This window comes from Elephantulus edwardii, unplaced genomic scaffold, assembly GCF_000299155.1.
Source record: "Elephantulus edwardii isolate Elephantulus edwardi_28Jun2011 unplaced genomic scaffold, EleEdw1.0 scaffold00279, whole genome shotgun sequence".
In the NCBI taxonomy this organism is placed as follows: Eukaryota; Metazoa; Chordata; class Mammalia; order Macroscelidea; family Macroscelididae; genus Elephantulus; species Elephantulus edwardii.
In genome coordinates this window covers 1935962-1956027 of record NW_006400029.1, presented here as the reverse complement: position 1 = coordinate 1956027, position 20066 = coordinate 1935962, and the positions used below count along the sequence as shown (strand labels likewise).

The window sequence follows — 20066 nt, the reverse complement described above, 5'->3', positions numbered from 1 at the left end:
TGAGGTCTTCTTGAAGAGTAGTTTAGCTTAACTAGTTAAGAATGTCTGCCTTAAGCACTTTTTGTTTTTGAAGATTTATCTGTATTAGTCCAAAGGATCATTATTGTTGTTGTTGTTGTTAGGTGCCCTGGAGTTGAGTACAACGCATAGTGACCCTATGAACCTTATCTACATACTCTGCATAATCTCTTTCTATATTGTTCTGAACCTTGCTCTATCCTCACATCTCTGACACATTAGAACCCATAGCAACTCGAACTACTAAACAGGAGACAGGAGAGAGACAGTGAGTTTTTTTGTAATGGCAGAACAACAGCTTGGAAGAGCACAGTAAGAGTAGTTTGAAGCTACTGAATTGTCATGCGGTCAACTATGTACATTCTCAGCAGCCATGACAAAAGCAAATTATAAAATGACATCTCCAGTTCTGCTTGCTGCTTGAAGTTCTGACTCTGAGAATGTCAAGTCATTGGTATCTAAAGATATTTCTAGGCCATGAAATTTTGCATCATATTAATATATGAAATATATATATTGATATGTTCAAATAAATACTATCAATAAATACAATGTATTGTTATACATAGTATCAATAAATACTATGTATATACTATTTATACTATGTATCAATACTTTGTGTTTATATTGATACAATGGTGGCTGCTGCAGTGGGCTCTAATGAGCCAGGAAGTGTGAGGATGCCACAGGATAGGACAGGGTTCAGATTTTTTGTTCATAGCATCTCTATGAGTTGTACTTGACTCGACGGCACTGAATAACAACAACAATATTAAATATATATTCATCTTAATAATACCACTTATATAGCACAATTAATATATAATTTATATATATATATATCTATGTCTGTCTGTCTATCTATCTATACACACACACACACACACACACACACAGAGTAGACCATTGATCTACATAATCTCTTTCTAGATCTGTTTGTTGTAATGACTGTATTACATGGGTAATACACCCATTGAGGAAGGAAAATTTTGTTTGGGATTTTTAAGTATTTAATTTTATTATTTTTTGCACATGTACCATCAAATCGGATCTGACTGGTACAGGAGGACCTTGTCCCTCGTTTTCCAGCAGAGTATCTGGTGCATTTGAACCATGCACCTCTAGGATTGTGGAAAATTTTGTTTGGAATTTTTTACATTTTTAAATTTTATTTTATTATTTTTTGCGCATGTACCATCAAATCGGATCTGACTGGTACAGGGGGACCTTGTCCCTTCTTTTCCAGTAGAGAATCTGGTGGGTTCGAACCGTGCACCTCTGGGATTGTGGAAAATTTTGTTTGGAAACATAGTACCAGGTTTTCTCTTTCATTCAGTTTGTGTTGCCGTCCTGGCCAAACACTTAGCAAACCAGTGGCCAGTGGAGTCCGTTCTGACTTAAAGTGACCTGGGGAAAGCCAGAGTAAAACTGAGCTCTGGAGGTTTTCACTGGTTGATTTTTTTTTTTTGGAAGTGGATTGCAGGTCTTTTGTCCCAAGTACCACGGGTGAACTCAAACTGCCAACTTTTGAGTTAGCAGCCCAGCATATTAACCAGATGTGCCACCCAGAGACTTACACTGAACACTAGAGATACTTAATGAAAACAAAGAGGGTAGATAGTTTATACATGTGAATTCAGATAGGAGAGAACATTTACCCATGTAAAAAAAAGAATTCTTTAATGGACTTTTATGTTTTATTTTAGATTCACAAGAAGAAGATGAACAGCTGGTAGCAGAAGTGGTTGAAAAATGTTCATCAGAGACTTGTTCCAGACCCTCAGAAAATGAGGTACCACAGCAGGCCATCGCTTCTCACTCAGTCAAGGATTTCAAAGAAGAACCTGAGTATGATGTTAGCAAAGTGTCCATAGTGAGGCCATTTTCAATAGAAACAAAGAATTCCACAGATGTCCCAACAGCTTTTGGAATGAAAACATCTCATGGCTTTGTAACCCCAGGCTCTGGAGAGGCTCTCCTCTCTAGTACACCAGAACCCAACCTGCACAAGGCAATGACTGAAGCCGACATGGGGATTGCACTGGAGGCTTCCACAGAAGCCCATGCAAAGACAGGGAAGCCCTGTGCAGAGTCGGTGCCCAGCAGGAGCAAGCTAAGAAAGCCCAAGCCGGTCTCTCTGAGGAAGAAAGCTGTTAGTGGAGACTTCTCAGAAACAGAACCTGTGGTGGAGGGCTACCCCCTGTCTCGAGCCTCCTATCAGGTCCAGCATGATGAATTGGATGAGAACGCAGATTCCTTGACTGGAAGTGCCAGGATGCAGAAGTCTCCCACTGAAGTTAAAGACACCTCAAGCACTCCCAGCAGTGACACCAATGATTCGGGGGTTGAGCTGCTTGAAGAGTCAAGGAGCTCACCTCTCAAACTTCAGTTTGATTTCTCAGAAGACATGGAAAATGTTGAGACCAAGAAAGCCCTTCCCAGGAAACTTGGCAAAAAACTGGGTAACAAACTGACTCCCAAGACACAAAAAGATGACATCAGTAAACCTGTAGAGGCCAAAGGTGTGGAACCAACTGTGGACGCCAAAGCAGAAGATACTCCTGTCTCCTACGCGTCTTCGAAGCTGGATCCTAATCAGTGGGAGAACCCCAACTTTAATCCCTTTGGGGGCCACTCCTCTCTACAGAACTCCCCACCCCTCTCCTCTCAGGGCTCCTATCGCTTTGACCCAGTTAACTTTGATGAATCCATGGATCCCTTTAAATCAACCACAGCTTTAACCGGCAGCGACTTCTTGTCTACCACTGGTAATCATGTTAATGAAATCTTAGAGTCACCCAAGAAGGCAAAGTCCCGTTTAATAACGTGAGTGGCGATGGGTGCTGGGTGTTTGTGTTCTGTGTATTCTCTGTGACTTTGGCAGCCAGTGGCTTTTGGTTTGGGGGAACTGAACTTTGAGGTGCAACACAAAACTTACAACTTTGGAGCTTATAACTCTGCACTGAGTCACTCTTCTTGTTTACCTCTTTGTGTGTTGTTGTTGTGGACTGTAGAGTCAGAACTGACCCATACCTGACCCTCTAGTAGGTTTTTTGCGGTTAATTGCATGGGAGGTGATTGTTCATCCTTCTCCCATGGAGCAGCTGGTGGATTCGAACTATCTGCCTTTAGGATTGCAGCTCAGCTTCTTGCCACTAGGGCACCAGAACTCTAAACTTACGACTTTCAAGCTTGTAACTCTATATCGAGGTTTTTACACTTCTTCTTTATCTCTTTGTGTAGAGTCAGAATTACTGCTAAATTTCCATTTTTAGAGTCTCCTACCCACCCCAAGTAATTTCTTCCTAAAAAAATAGAGTTAGAGAGAGAGAAAGAAAGATTTGATAGTTTTCAGAAATCCTAACTGAGCTTTCAGGATTTGCTTTTATGTACAAAAGTCAGGTGCCACTGCTAGTTATTATATTCGTGTAAAACTGAATCCCAAATCTATAAATGTCTAGCTTCAGTAGCAGTTAGAATATGGTCTCAAAGGGCCTGCTGAAAGTGAGTCCACTTAAACAGAGAACTGCGATTTTTGTTATAAATGCACCAGCCTCCACAAGTTAAGAGTTCTTGAGCCTCCTTCTATAGCTCTGGTTCTGTGACTAAGGATCTTTCTTTCCAGTAAATTTCTTCAAACCGCCTGCTGCCAGGTTGATTCTGACTCATAGCAACCCTATAAGGTAGAGTGCAGCGGCTCACCACAGAGCCTGGGTTTACAGCCAGGCTGTAAGCCTTTAGGGAAGCCGACTGTTGCTTCTTTCTCCTTAGAAATGGCTGGTGGGTTCTAACTGCTGGCCTGGTGGTTACCAGACCAGTGTTTGACCCACTGTGCCACCACCAGGGCTCCTTAGATCAGGAATGTTTAAATCGTCAATTAACTACGACAGAGTAGTCTGTTTTTGTTGTGTGTTGTTCATATCCTTATCCTCCCCACTCTGGTTGTTTCTCCTGGGAAATCTGGAGCCTCCTTTTTTTTTCTTTTCCCGCTCTCCTTTACTATTATTATTATTATTAATTTTAATGGACATTTGCAAAGACTTTGGATTTCCGTTCATTCATTGTTGCACTTTTCTCCCTGACTTTAATTAATTATATTGTTTATTATCAGACAGGAAGATGAGAGTACATTGTAGGTATCATTCTTAAACCACCTCTAACATTAAATGAAGAATTAACATTTTATATCAAGATCTGAATAAGCCAAGTTGTCCCAGTCTGCTTTCTCCAAAATTTGGACATCTAAACCATCATTTAAAAAATGCTTAGTAAGGATTTTCCTATGTACCTAGTATTATAATTGTTTAATTAATAAATATTATAATTGTTAAAAAAAGAAATGAATAGTATTTATTACCTCTTTAAATCTTTGGAATAAATTTAGTATAAATTCATGCCAAAGAAATATTATGTGTTTTCCATCTCTGTATTTGTTAGTTGTAGGGTTTAACAAATTAGTTTCTGTAAACTTCAAAATGTCCTCATTTGTAAAATGAGATGAGTCACAAAGGTTCATAATATTTACGTTGTTCTGAATATTAGATAATCTTTTTACATGTACCATATTGGATGGGTGGTAGTGACAGGGTCCCAGCAGGGTAGGTTAAGTTGGGCCGTTAATCAAAAGGTCTGCGGTTTGCACCACCAGCTGCTGCTCTGGAGGATGAGGAGGCTCCAGGGAAGAGCCTCGTTCTGGCAAAGCCCTTACACTGCAGGCCCTACTTCATGTCACATTTTATTGTAATGTCATTACAAAGTTGACCCCAGTGCTGCGTAGTCACTTATGACTCACAGCAGCCCTACAGGACAGAGTCTAACTTCCTCATGGGATTTCCAGGCTGTAATCTTTTTTTTTTTTCCCCGTTGCCGCTTGATACTTCTTTATTCTGGTAATGGTGCTTTTTTCCAGGCTGTAATCTTAATGGAAGCAGCCAGCCACATCTTTCTCCCGTAAAGAAGCTGATTGATTCAAACCAGTTACCTTTTGGTTACCAACTGAATGTTTTAACCATTTTGTCATCAGACTTCCTTTTTACACACTTACTTAATCATGACACTTAAGGCAAAATAGATAACAATATGACTCTTAGTAGTCCTAGAACTTATTAAAAGTTAGATATAAAGAGTTGATGGATGGAGGGTGAACTATGGAAAGGGAAAAAGGAAAAGCAGTGCCGTATACCATGTTTGTAGTTGTCGTTACACCTTTTGGGTGGTAAGAATGGTTACATGCTGAGCTACTGACACACCTAGATGTACCTCAGAAGAAAGATCTGGTCCTCTGTGGAAAATCCCAGCGTTGAAAACCCTGTGGAGCAGTTCTGCTCCACACGGGTCACCATGAGTCTGCATTGACTCAGGGAAGCTGGTGTGGTACTGGTGTAGATTGGTGGAGGAATTACTCCTCCTAAGTGTAGATTGTTGGAGGAATTATACTCCTTAATATAACAAAAAGGCGAAACAATGTGGTGAATTATGTGGAGAGAAAAGGACTAGCCAGAGGTTGCCACAGTATCTATGTCAGGCTCAAGAAGGGTCAGTGTGTTAGGAAGCAGTTGGTTGGCAATATCAGAACATCACCAGGAATGTAAACGAGAAGACTGCAATATCATTAGGATTTCTCGATCTGCTCACTGAGTTTGGGTTATATATAAGCAGCTAAATAATATTGATTGAAAAAACCAAAAATTCTCAAACTCCTTACTGTCAATTGGGAACTGACTCATTGCTGGTCCTCCGGTGAGTTTCCTGAGTTAAATCACATGGGAGGAGATTGCCCATCTTTCTCCCTTGGAGTCAGACTTGCAGAAAGGCTTGGCCTTTGGGTTAGCAGAGCAACTCTGCTGACTTACTGACTAAGCCACCAGGGCGCCAGTGATTGATCAGGTGCCCTCACTTTAGAGCTCTCCTGAGGCTTTTAAGGTCAGTTGGCTATGCCCGGACAGCAGTGGGGGTTTTGTTGGGCGTGTTGCTGCTTTGGGGCTAATTATGGGGTGTTTCTGCCTACCAGAGAGAGAGTCACGTGGGACCTTTCCTTTCAGTTGCATGTTGGAGGTACTTAGCCAGAGCATGCATGCTTAAGAGTAGATACTATTAAATCTGAGCCCAAAGGAGCAAAATTTATTCTGCTATTTTTCAGTAGCAAGAAGCACTGTCTGCTTTTGCTCTTATTTTGGTCTTTGGTAGATGAACTTCTTGATCTAATTTACCCTATAATTTTTTTTCTTCTCTTTAATTCTTGTGCATTCAAAACTCTTGTCTCATTTTTCATCCTGCAGAGAGGGACACTAGACCTTTTTTTCATTTTGTCTTGGTTTAAAATTTTTTTTTAATTTTTATTATTTGTGTATCATCAAGTCAGATCCGACTGGTACAGGAGGAGATTGTCCCTCCTTCTCCAGCAGAGCATCTGGTGGATTCCAACTGCTCATCTCTGATATTGCAGTACAGCTTCTTGCCGACACTAGACATTTTGTGTAACACTACTTTTGGTTAGCAAGTCCTTTCATTTAAAGGAAAGACAGGAAATGATTGTGTGGTAGTAGAATCTAATGGAGAATTACAAACTCTGTTAATGATTTATTTGTGTGACTTTAAAAAGCTTCATACAATTCTCAAGGGTTTTGGGGTTTTTTTAATGGGGCACCATGATATAACTAGGAGTTTATAGGTTCATTAAGATAAGTTAAAGTGTCATGGTGACACACAAAGTAGATCTATATTGAAATATCTTTTTATTCATGCGTTGCCTTTGCTCTGACTGACTAATCTGTAAGAATAAATGCACTCCACAGAGAACTGTTGCTTTTCTGTGTTTACAAATATTTGGAAGTCACTTTTCATCTGTAAGTCTGAGTGATATTCCTGAATATTTCTACCCTTCTCTTACTTAAAGGTTGAGATTCCTGATAATCTTTCCCTCATGAATGATAACATGCATGACTATGCCACCTTTAATTTATGTGTCACCTCATAGAAAGAACTTTGCAACCTTTGCATCTACCAGACTAGAGAGAAGTACTTCAGTCTTCACATGATTTTTTTTTCTCCATCTGTCTCTTTCCTGTCAAATTTTTTTGGTGCCTCAGGACTACTGAACAAGTGAAATTTCTCTGTTTTCTGTTGTAAGTACTCTTGTTGTAAGTCTTCTTTGCCTTTGGGACTATTGACAGTTTCCTCCCTGAATTGTACCCAGATCATCTCTCCATAGCATGTGGCTTCCATTTCTGAGTTTGATCTGATGTTATTTTGCATTTCATTTGCCATGTCATGAGCCAGCTTAGCCCTGCAATTACCTGTACCTGAAGGAGTGGAGACCAGCCGACCTTAGGTGCGAGAGCTTGCGCCCCCTGGCTTGGCACGTGTCACATGGCACTTTGGCAATACCGAGTGCTGGCTTGGCCCCAATCCAGGGACCTGGGCACTGGCTTGAGGGACTGCTCTGCTATGTAACATTGACGATAACTGGCTTTTTTGACAGGACAGGGTTGCTGGCCTGGGACAGGGGATAAATTGAACTGAGTCAACTCTGAGGCAGGGGCAGCACTTAGTAACAGGATAGGGAGAAAAGACCCCTGATTGATAGGTGTGTTTGTCTTGCTTTCTGCAGAAGTAATGACGTTTTTAACAGTATGGTATTTTCATTGGCAATTATCAGTTTGTTAAAACAACAGAATCTGAATTCGTCCCACGAGCACAAATTCTATGCTGGTTGAAAAATCACTGGTGGTCTGTGTTTTCCCCCGTTCCAGACTTTGTCACAGCACACGGCATTCCTCCTCCATCATATGACTCAGTATGAATGGTAGCAGTTTACGCAAATGCTTTTGTTGTTTTCACATTCTTCTGTGTTAGCAAACCAGTCTAGGCTGGAGCTGTCTTATCAGACGTCTGTGGCTTTTAGTGCAATAAAGAATATTTTTAAAGAATCTGGTCAAGCGTGATGATTTTACTAATGAATGTCAAAACCAAGCAAGTAAGGATCCTGCTGAACCGAACTGCTGTAGACGCAGAGGCAATTCGCTGAAAGGCTTTTGCTGGTGTGTAAGCGCGAACTGTCGAGGGCAGAATGCTGCTGCTTGCTGTCCACGGAAGCAAGCGAGGAGGCCCTTTCAGAGTGAGCTGAGCTAGCGTTCCTTGGCTCGCCTTGGGAGGAAAAAAAAGATTCTGAGAACTAAAACGAGTTTCCAGACCTGATATGTAGATGTATGCTGTGTGCGGCGCTGTCTGCTTTAGCTTTTCTCTGCACATCCTGCTGTCTGTGCTCCATCTCACACCTCAGAAGTTGTCACTGTGATCCAGACCTGACCTGTTTCTCTCCTTTCAGGAGCGGCTGTAAGGTGAAGAAATATGAAACTCAATCTCTTGCCTTGGATGCATGTTCTCAGGTAAGTGTGTGCCTAATTCTGCAATGTCTCAGATTGTTGATCCCCAAAAGAGAACACCAATGGTCTTAGGGGTCCTGAAGACTTCTCTGGGTGTGTGAGTCCTGAACTTTGAAAGAGCCAGTATCCAGGTCCTTAATTTCCACAAGTGGTCTGAGAGGGCACACATGGTCCCTCCACAATTGCCCTTTTCCCCGTTGTTTGTTTCTTAAAATCCCTTCTCACCCAATTTAAATCTTACCACAGCAAAGAGAAGATTTGCAATATTGATGTAGTTCTAAAAAGTGATCAATTCTAATGATGGAATAGCTTTTTTCTTTTCAAGTCAAATGTTTTTTCTATTCATTGCTTTTAACAGAATGACAGCTTGAGTTATTGGCTGACAGATGGTTAATAATTTTTAATAACGTTTTTCACTACATAACATGAAAGGGATTCAAAGAATTGAGAGACATCTCTTAACAGAATGCCCTTCTGTTTCATGTATTTGTTTTTATAAATAACATTTCCTTTGATTTTAAAAGAGAAAACTGAGACTGTAATGATGCTGATCCTTGCTTTTTTCTAACAATAAATATTATTTGTCATTGACTGAACCCATATTGGCTGAACTAATAGGGAAGTATAAAAACCAAACACCTCAGCTTGTCTTATTGCAATGAAACCTATTTTAAATAAAAATTTACTTTTGTGTTTGCTAATACTTTATAATATTTGCAATATATTTTAAAATTTTGTATGGATAGTTATTTAGAAGAAATATTTTAACTCTTGGACACTATGGTTTTTGAACTATAATTTACAAACTTAATAAGAATGGAAATTTTTAATTTTTTTCCCCCCATTCATTCATTGTTATACTTTTCTCCCCTCCCAACCTTCACCCTAGTATACTACCCTCTTGGAAAATTAAAAGAAAAATTCTTTCATTGTTTTACAAACCCTCCCCCAGGTCCACTCCACCATATAGACTTCACTTTAGACTCCTGTCATGACAAAAATACCTAATCACATATCCCTTTTAAACAGTTTTCTCCCTCATCTGTTTCAATACAGTATACATTATTGAACCCATCTTTCTCAGTCTCTCCCCAATCCCAAGGTCAGTCCTGTTTTACAATAGTGGCACCATGCAGTATTTGTCCTTTTGTGACTGAGATACTTCACTCAGCATAATGTACTCCAGAGTCACCCATTTTTTAAAAATTTTTTTTATTAAATTTTATTAGTTTTAATGAACATTTACAGAGATTTTGGGTTTTCATTCATAAGAGTCACCCATTTTGAATAATATTTCATGAGTGTCTTGTTTTTCGGTGCAGCATAGTATTCATAGATTCAGTGACTGGGGTTCTGGGGGTAGTTGTGTCAGAGACAATAAGATTAGCACAGGAGAGAGCAGGGTTTAGGGCTGTTGTACATAGGGTCGCTATGAGTCCGTAATGACTTGATGGCACATAACAACAACATAGGAAATCTTTAAAAGATTTTATATGCGAAAGTATTTTGGGGTAGGACTGAGAAAAACTGGATAAATTGTGTATACTGCACTAAAGCAGATGAGGGAGAGAATAATTTAAAAGCGATGTATGATAGGGTATTATGGTTGTCACAAGAGTCCACAATTAAGGTTGCATAGTGGGATGTACTTGGGGCGGTGGGAGGGGTGTGAGGGGATTGTGTACCAGGGATGGAGTATTTCTTTTACTTTTCAAAGAGAGGAGCGAACTGGGGGGTGGGGGGGACTGGGGGGGTGAGAAGTGCAGCAATGAATGAATGGAAATCCAAAATCTCTGTAAATGTTCATTAAAATTATTAAAATAAAAAGAAATTCTTGGTGTATATGGATTATACCACCAGGGCACCTATGCATTAGGCTGAATTCCTGATGGGTGTGGCATGGAAATAAAAGGAATGATGTAACATTTCTGACTATTAAAGAATTTATTGGCATATTTTTCAAGTGGATCATGGAATATAAAACCACTTGATTAACTAGATTGCATTAAGTGAGTTCAGTATTTGGAACATAGCAGCAATTCCATCCTTTACAGTAATTGTATCACTTTGGCTGAAAAGTTCCAGACATCACTTGAAGTACAGTGGTAGACAGATCTTCAAAATGTAGGAAGCATATGAACAAAAAGTTTTTAAAATCATTGTCTTGGCCCACTTAAACTATTTGTAAACTTATGGTAGAAAACTCCCATGTTGTTATGTGCTGTTGAGTCAGAACTGACTGACAGGGGACCCTCTAATGGGTTTAAGTTGCACAGGAGGAGATTGCCCATCTTTCTCCCATGGAGCAATTCAGAGCACATGCCTTTGCATTGGTAGTACAACTCCTTGCCACCCGGCCACCAGAGCTCCCTGAGAAACCCTATGTTCAAATTGTGTAGTCAGGTCATTGCTGGTACGTCAGAACCGAGGCATAGTTCATCCTCCAGCGGGTTTCAGAGGCTGTAAATCCCGGGGGTGGGAGGTGGGGGTGGCAGATTGCCTTCTTTCTCCTGAGAAGCCATTTATGGATTTAAGCCGTTAGAGAGGCACAGCATTTGGATTCACAGCTCATCTCCGTACCTACGACACCACTAGAGCATCCTCAAATTATGCCTTTGAGCTGTGGTGCTAGAGAAGAGTATTGAGGGTACCATGGACCGCTAGGAAAACAAACAGATTCATCCTGGAAAGGGTCAAACCAGGCAGCTCCTTGGAGGCAAGGATTCTGAGGCTCTGTCTAACATACTTTGGACGTGTTGTAAGGAGGGATCGGTCCTTGGAGAAGGACATCATGCTGGGGAGGGTGGAGGGACAGTGCAGGAGGGGAAGACCCTCTATGAGGTGGATTGATTCGGTGACTGGGGCAATTGGGATGGGTATATTGGAGATGGTGTGATTGGCACAGGACAGAGCAGAGTTTAGGGCTGTTGTACATAGATAGGGTCGCTATGAGTCGCAAGCGACTTGACGGCACATAACAACAACAACAGCTACAACATAGTATTTTGTATTGAAAGACTCCATCTTCTCCTTGCTTTTTACCCATATTTGTGGTTAATCATATTGACTGCTTGGTGGAGTGGTGACCCATTTGCTCCATTGCTGAGATTCTACCTGACTCAAAGGGAATACCTTTTTCTTTGTTTTTAAATATTTACCTTTTTTTTTTTGGTCAATGTTTCCATGGCAAATAAGGAACTCATTTGACAGGGAACTCTTTGACCTCGTGGGTGAGAAGTGCTGTCAACCCGAAGGCAAGGAGTATGAATCAATCGGCTGCTCCATGGAAGAAAAATCAGCAGTCTCCTCCCATGCAGTCTACTGCCTCTGAGAACCTGCTGGGTTGTCAGAGGGTCAGCTGTGAGTCTGCACCTACTTGGCAGTACATACAACAGTTACTCATTTGCCTACCTAAAAGGTGGTTGTTGTGTGCCATCAAGTTGGAACTGATCCATGGCTGAGCGAGTGGATTTTCAGAGGCAGTAAATCACATTGGAGGAGATTGCCCATCATTCTCCCACAGACCAGCTGGTGGATTCGAACTGTGTACCTTTGCATTGGCAGCACAATTCCTTACCCCAAAGCCACTAGACAGCTCTAAGTGAAAAGTAGTACCTTCTTCCCACCTTTTGGGTTTTTTTGGGGTCAAAGTTTTTTTGGCAAATAAGATTCCTGTTTGACAATTTCTTTGCAGATAGCTTGTGAACATTAGTGATGTATCCTACATTGTGTCAGCCTTCTTCATTTCCTTCCAGTTGTCCCATTTTTGGAACTCTAGTTTCTCTGCCTGTTTATCTTCCAGTTTTTGCTGTTCTGTCATTGTTGCCCTTTGGGCCTCATACAGGTTTGTGTTGGTTGCTGTAGTTGTTTTTTAAACAGAGTCCTGTCCTCACGAGTCACATCCTAACATCCCGTCTTACCTGTTGCATTTCCCAGGATGAAGGAGCAGTGATTCCCGAGCTTTCTGACATTTCCAATAGGGATGGCCGTGCTACTGATGAAGAGAAGCTGGCGTCCACGTCTTCTAGTCAGAAGCCAGCAGGGCCCGAGGTGAAAGGTGAGCCAGAGGACGACCTGGAGTACTTTGAATGTCCCAGTGTTCCCGTGTCTACCATAAATCATGCGTTTTCATCCTCAGAAGCAGGTATGGAAGCGTATCTTCATTTTTTTAACACACATAAGCATCGGCATGTCGGAAATCCTACAACAGGAGGTGCTTTAGATGAAAGCAATGAGTCAGTTGACAGGTAGATTTAGGATACCAATCTTAAACTTTACCTGGGGAGAGAACACAGCAGGGTCTCATAGAAGTACTAGGGACTTAGGGTCAGTGTGGCAGGATGTCCAGGAGAAAAGAGGAGATTGTTTGAATTGTGATTGTATTTTAAACCCCTCATATTAGAAAGTTAACTCACTCACTCATTGTGATTGAGTCAGAACCAACATACAGTTGATCCTCCATCAGATTTTTAAGAGATTATAAATCACACGGGCAGAGATAGCCCGTCTGTCTCCTGAGGATCGGCTGGAGGATTTGTTCTGCCGGAGAGGCGCCAATGTTTGCTGAGCAGCTCAGCCGCCTACGGCCTGTGGCACCGGAGCTCACAACCTTTAAGTAAGGGCACTATAAACATGTACATTTAAAAAACAAACAAAAAAACCAAACATGTACATTTGACTTTATTTATGATTATTCTTATTGTTTTACTTAAATTATAATACTTAACAGATACAGTGCCTTCCCCACTGAATGCTTTCTCTGAGTAACCATTCATGCTCACTAGGTAGTGTTATTTCCTTCAGTTTGCAGAGGAGGAATGTGAGGCACGGAAGTTAGATGATTTGCCCAAGGACAGTTCTACCACTAATGAATAACAGGATTCTAACCCATGCCGTCCATTTCCATTATTTTTAACCACACTTGCTAAAGAGTGAAGAGCTTGTTTTTATTACGTTAGGAAATACTTATAAATATTATAAATGGAGTCACCTTGAGCTAAAATGATCTCAAAAGCAATAAGTTTGATCTCTTTTATTATAAAAATATATATTCTTGTTCACAGATGTGATGGATTGAAATTCCCCTGCAAAATTCCTTAATATTCTAATTAAAAACCTGGACTAACCTGTGCTGAACCCTCCTACTGTTAGATGCTCTTTTCTGAGTCCCAAGTTACATTTCTGGCCCTAAATACTACTAAAAACTCGGATGCTTTCAGTAGAGTAGTTTATTTTGAGGCTTTCTAACTTGGAATTTTTTAAAATCATGATCAGCTTATCAAACCAAGGAAGCTGTTATCAATATAAAGTCAGGCTGTTCTCTTATACTCCCTGGGCTTCAGTTCTTATCTGTAAACTGCCTGTGTCTGCATTGTCCAGATTTCTTCCAGAAATGTCCCTTTCTGCTGACATCGGACATCAAAGACTTTGTTTATCATTCCCTTTTAATTCCCATAGTTATAACGGGTATTCCCATTATTATAATTGTTATGTACAAAACCAACCCATAGCTGACCCTCCAGCAGGTTTTCAGAGGCAGTTAATTGCAAAGGAGAAAGTTGCCCGTCCTTCTGCAGAGCAGCTGGTGGCCTTGAACTGCATGCCTTCAGGATTGCAGCGCAGCCTCTTGCCATCAAAGCTCCCGTGCAGTTTAATCCTGTGTACTTTTGTAAATTGTAGTTCTTTCTTCTTTCTGAACTACCTTGTACCATCTCCTATAAAATGTCTGCTCATCCTTTCAGGTCTGTTTCAAATCCTACCTGTCTTCCACCTTCTTTTATGCTCCCACCACATTTCTTCTTACAGTGCCCATTACTCAGCAGCTGTGCTGGTTTTAGTTATAAAAACATAAGTTATGACATTATAAAAAAGTCAACTATTATAAAGTTATATTTAAAACAAACAAACAGAAAACAAACCCAACAAACCAATCTCTGGTGGCATAGTCCATAGGGAATTGCTGCTAACCCAGAAAGACCAGGCGTTGGCCAGCACTTGGAATCCACTGGTGGGTCTTTACATGCCATCTCCTCCCATTGCAGTTTACAACCTCAAACCAAATGGAGGGTGTCTGTGAGTCAGAACAGACCTGACACAGTGAATTTGAGGGTTTTTAAAACTGTTAAAATGTTTTGAGCTTTGGGACTGGAAGAGGGTCACCTTTGAACTTGTGATGTCAAATGTAGCAGGTATGTGGTAAATATTTGCTGTCAATTAACTATATTTCCCATTAGGAAGAAATTACTTTGACAGAAATGAATAGAGTTTAAAGTCTACTAGGTACTGTGCTTTCCTCAAAGTTAGTGAAGAGTTCGATAGCCAGTGTTTGGAGGCACTCACCATCCGTGTGTGGGATGCATTTAAACACTGGTAACTGATAGAGAAAACCAAGGCCACAGTCGCAGCAGCGGGACAACAGGCCGGGTGCACAAATCAGGGGTTTCCTAGGGAACTGCCCCTTTTGAGCTGGCTCATGATGATTAGCGTAGATGTGTGTCGGGGAACCAAAGTCTCACACAGGAGTTGGAAGGAACACCCCCTGTTGGTAAAGTGCCCCCTAAGCTTTCTGTGAAGGACAGAGCACGTGGGGCATGAGGTTGTGCAGAGGAATTTTGCCCCGATCTTCTATTATGGGGGTGAGGGTGGGGGTGGGTTTATGAATTATGGTCACATTTGTATTTTAAATAATTGGCAGGTAGTACATTAAAATAGTATTTAGTTGTTGCTTTAAGGAAGGCAATAGCTTTTAAAAAAAATTGGTATGCTTTTTCATATTTTCAGATGTGAAAATTCTGCAATGAGTACACAGTCCTTTCATTAGAAAAAGCATCACATTGGGATTTCTGTTTGGTTTTTTTAGTTCCCCTGGTGGATGGTAGAGTGAAAGGTAGACATGGAGGCCAAGAAGCCAGTTTGAAGGGTATTGGGAAGATAGTGAATTTCATTTAGCAGGCATTGACAGTTATAGCTTATGATCTTATCTGATTCATTGATTAAATTGAGAGGACCTAAAGGGTCTGGAATTTTCGTATACTCACACTTGATAAAAATATCCTTTGATATTATCATGGTTTCTAACCCTTTTTAACAAAATCCCATAGTTAGCACAATGCATCTGCAAACTCCCAGCGAACACAAGGGGGCAGCCTTGCTCCTCCCACCTGAAGAGTGCTGGTTGCTTTACTGCCAGCTGCTCTCCTCTTTCTTCTAAATACTGTAGATTTTTTTTTAACTTCATCAGCAGAATGCCAGTGCTCCTTTTAAATCCTTGAAATACTCATCATGTGTCCTTCACATCATGCTGGTTTTCTCTGGGATTTTAGGAGACTTCCGGTAGCAAAATAAAGGAACCGACTTCTTGGGATAACTATAAAAATGACTCTTTGTGTTTTAGGTATAGAGAAAGAGACGTGTCAGAAGATGGAAAAAGATGAACCTGCTGTGCCTGTAAGTCCCTAAATTTGGAGGGGGAAGTGGGGAGCTCTTTCCCCCCTAAAACATGGTTTGAAACCCATATTAATTTACTAATATATTCTAGTCAATGTTAAATGATTAAGATCTGATGTAAATGAAGTAATTTCTCCATTTCAGTGCATAGTGTGATCCTGTAACGTCCTCTGGAGTTGCCACGAGCCACATGTGCCCACAGCTATAGCAAAGCCAAAATGAGATGTCCCGTATGAGTGTAATGCCAGCAGCTATGGAAGACTCAGTACAAGAAAACTCGTTATTAATAATTGTTTCCATTATTTACATCTTGAGATGATAAATAGGGGGCTCTGGTGACCTAGTGGTAAGAAGGTGTGCCATAATCCCAAGGGCACGTGGTTTGAATCCACCAGCAGCTCTGTGGGAGAAGGATGGGCAGTCTCTTCCCGTGTAATTTACTGCTTCTGAAAACCCACCAAAGGGTGAGTTATGGATCAGGTCTGATTCAGCAGCACACAGAACAGCCACACAATGGTTGAGCTGTCTTGGATTAGCTAAACCATATTTTTAAAATTAATTTGACCTGTGTTTTTTTATACCATATTTATCTTTAAAATGTGGCTACTAAGAAATTATACTTCCATTGATTCCCTTGATAATAGATAGCAAATACAAACCAGTAATAAAATCATGAGGCCATGAACTAAAGAAACTTGTTTCACAATAGAGAACCATGGACAGAGTATGAGATAAAGGAGGAACAAGGCTCACAAGCCCCTCAGTGGCCTTCCTGGGCAGACAGACTGGTGGAACTCCTAAGCCTTAGTCCTTTGAGTCCGAAACTGAACTTACCTCTGTGGCCCAAGCTTGCAACCAAACAAGAGACAGGTCTATAAGGTGCAAAAGAACGCCAACAAGGGACTCAGGAACTTGGTCCTTGGAACAGTCAACTACGCAGAGACCCAAGGGCAATATTTTTCTAGCAATAAAGCTTAGAAGGTGGGAAGGGAGTAGCAGAAGGACAAAGGGAAATGGAACAAGACTGAGAGATAGAGGAGTGGACAAGACAATGTGGGCATTGTAATAAATGTCATAAAGCAAAACATCTATGAATGTTTGACTGGAGTACCAGTCTGCTCTGTACATTTCACTCCAATTCCAAAAAGTTTAACAAACAAACAAAAACAACCAAAAATGAGAGATGGTGTTCTAGGGACGAGAACATGGCAAACATCAAGAAGATTGGGGTTGAGCAAATTAAGAACTTTTTAAAAAGTTTTCTTTTTTTATTAAATTTTATTAATTTTAATGAACATTTACAGAGATTGTGGGTTTCCATTCATTCATTGTTGCACTGTTTTCTCTACCCTCCCCCCCAATTCGTTCTTTTTCCCCCCCCTTGAAAGTCTGTTTTAATTGTCCCATTGCCACAGTGCTTGTCAAAGCCAGTTCTGATTAATCTCCTTTGTCAGTCTGTCATTTGCCATTCTCTATCACTCCTCCATGAGAGAGACTTCACCCTGATTCATAAGGAAAAGGGGACGGAATTTTCTCTTAGCTACTTCCTGCTGAAAGGGACGCTGTAGGTTTCAGGGTGAAGATCTTCTCTCACTACTCTAAAGGGCCCCTTTGGCAATAGGAAACACATAGACTATTATGGAGATTGATTTTGGAATTTAGATGCACTGTTAGCAATTGTGCTTAGCCATCCGTACATGTTCATATCTTGAAGATGTATCATGGAACTGTTGCAACCTAGAAGACACAAATTTGACTAACAAGTTAAAAGTACATGAGTCAAAAATTAAAAGCAATAATATTCCAAGTAGAGGTTCTAACAGTGGCACAGATCAAGTTACAGAGGGAAGGTAGTTTTTAAAATATAAGGACTATTGACTAGCACTTTGTCTATTATAAAGGTTAGGAACCACAAGATGTAGAGGCTCAGCTATGTCATTTATTGTTCTTAAGTCCTGGACCTAATTCCATCTACCACTGGGTTGTTTTACAACTCAGAAGTCCGCATGCAAGGCAGAGGTGAAGTAAGGAACTGCTTATGAGGTTTTCCGTCAATTCCAACAACTAAGAAATAGTGAAAAGAGTTGGGACCTCAGAAGGCTTTTAGGACCAAATAGTAGGCTCTTGTGTCCAGGAGAAAACGAATATACTTACCAGTAATGTTAATGCTCACCCACAGTTCTTCTGGGAGGATCTAAATCATTGAAACGTCCTCCTTTGTTTCCAGCTGGGAGCTGGAGCCTGTCAGTCCTGTCAGCAAAAGTTTTCTTTTTAAATCACTTTAAACTTGGGGGGAAAATTACACAAAACTCTTTCTGCACCTCAAATGTTAATATTTTAAGTAATTGTAGTCCATTTGTTGAATAAGTAGTAAAACTGAGCGCTATGATGTTGCTTCTGACACACAGAGACCTCATGTGTTATGACGTAGAACTGAATTCCATAGTCTCCTTGGCGGTAATATTTGCAGAAGCTGATCTCCAGGCACCAGGGTAGAAAGCTACTGAGTGGGCTCGAACTGCTGACCTTTCACCTGGTAGGTGGCTCCAAACAGTTTGTGCCACCCAGGAAGCTTCAGGGATACCTGGCCATTATGCAATCTATAAACCTTATTCAGTTGTCTTATTAATGTTCTGTGTATGTGTGTGTTGGATTCCATACTGGATCACATAATTGCATTTCATTCTCATCTTTAATCTCCTTTAATCTAGGACAGTTTGTTAATATGGCCTGCATACTTCTGAAAAGTACTAGATAGCTATTATCTTTCAATATGAATTTTCTAATTATCCTTCCATTTGAATTTGTCTACTATTTCTTTATAATCATTTGATGCTAATACAACAGAATTGATATTGTGGATGTCACTGGTGGAGCTGATTTCAATATGGTGGCGTATACCACCTTTTTCCATTTGAACTAAATTTTTTTTGTTTGAGTTTTTGATAGTTAAATACAGGAAAGTTTATTAAGCGAGAGAAGCACTCTGCTACAGAGCAGAGCCACCCCAAGAGTAGAGCAATAAGAATGGACCACACTTGTACTAAATTTTAATAGGGTGATAGAGGTTTTCTGGACAGATCAGGCAAGAAAGGACATTCCTTTGGAAGAAATGGTCTGTCTGCTGCAAAAGCAGAAAGTAAGAACAAACTTGGCCTGTAAAATGTTCATAATCTAATGTGATCAGAGGACAGTTCGTAATGGTAAACAGGAGCCAGATCATAAGGAGGCCTGGGTATTGGGTCAAGGCATTTGAAATTCATGGCGGAAGAATTAGGGAACCACGGTGGGATCTGAAGTGGGAACAGAGGACTCCATGATAGTTGAGAAGGAGGAGTAGAGTCTCAGTGGCTGGGGTGACAGGTGAGGAGGGTGGTGAGGAGAAAGGGGAAGAGCTTATCCAGTTTCTGTCTAGAAGATCTAAGTGCTCACCGCTTTTGTTTACTGACCCTTTGAGGGAATCCTCATGTCAATAGATATTATCTCTGTCGTCACACACACACACCCCCCCATACACACACTCGCAGTGAGTTTTCAAAGCCACAAACCTGGCAAACACCAACTCTTCCTCCTCCATCTTTACCATAGGCAAGCTCTGTGGTTTCTGTATCGAGAATATCTTGTAAATCCATCTACGTCCCTCTGGCTATTCTAAACATGATAGTAGTTTCTTAACTGTCTCCCTGTTTACAGACTCATTCTCTGTTTCAGCCATTTACATAAGCAAAGGAGTGATATGTTTTAAACAGAAAACTGATCTTGTTACTCTTAAATATTTTTATCTTTTTACTCTTACTCTGAGCTACCTGGTTTCCCGCGCTCTGGCCCCCAGCCACTGCCCAGCCTCAGCTGTGTCTTATTTCCCTGACACACTGGAAACCTCCCTAGTTGTCTAGAACTCCTTAAGTTTTATGAACCCACTGTTGGGTTGCTCTTTGTTCTCGACAAGCCTGTGAGCCTTAGTGAAGGTGACGAGCCATGAATGTCTTCTTTGCTGTTGTTCCCCAGAAAATGCCATGGTAAACATTGCTGAATACAAACCTAGTTTTCTTGTCTCTAAAAATGGGATGCCTGCCTCCCTTCCTGTGAGAGGGTCAGACTCCACTCCACTACCACCACCACCATTACCACCACCATCACATCACTACCACCACCACCATTACTGCCACCATCACATCACCACACCACCACCACCATCACCATCACCACCATCACCAC

General features: G+C 40.9%; 1 protein-coding gene across 2 annotated transcripts in view; it reads left to right on the top strand.

Moving 5' to 3' along the window:
* Positions 1–20066, top strand: part of TACC1 (transforming, acidic coiled-coil containing protein 1) — an 86867-nt gene that overhangs the window by 45763 nt on the left and 21038 nt on the right. Inside the window, exons 3-6 of one of the 2 annotated variants that reach the window (XM_006900275.1) lie at positions 1725–2844; positions 8345–8405; positions 12339–12546; positions 15796–15848. In XM_006900275.1, coding sequence (XP_006900337.1) covers positions 1725–2844; positions 8345–8405; positions 12339–12546; positions 15796–15848 — 1442 coding nt within the window. The remainder of the gene's footprint in view (positions 1–1724; positions 2845–8344; positions 8406–12338; positions 12547–15795; positions 15849–20066) is intronic. The other variant, XM_006900276.1, reaches the window with a different exon arrangement.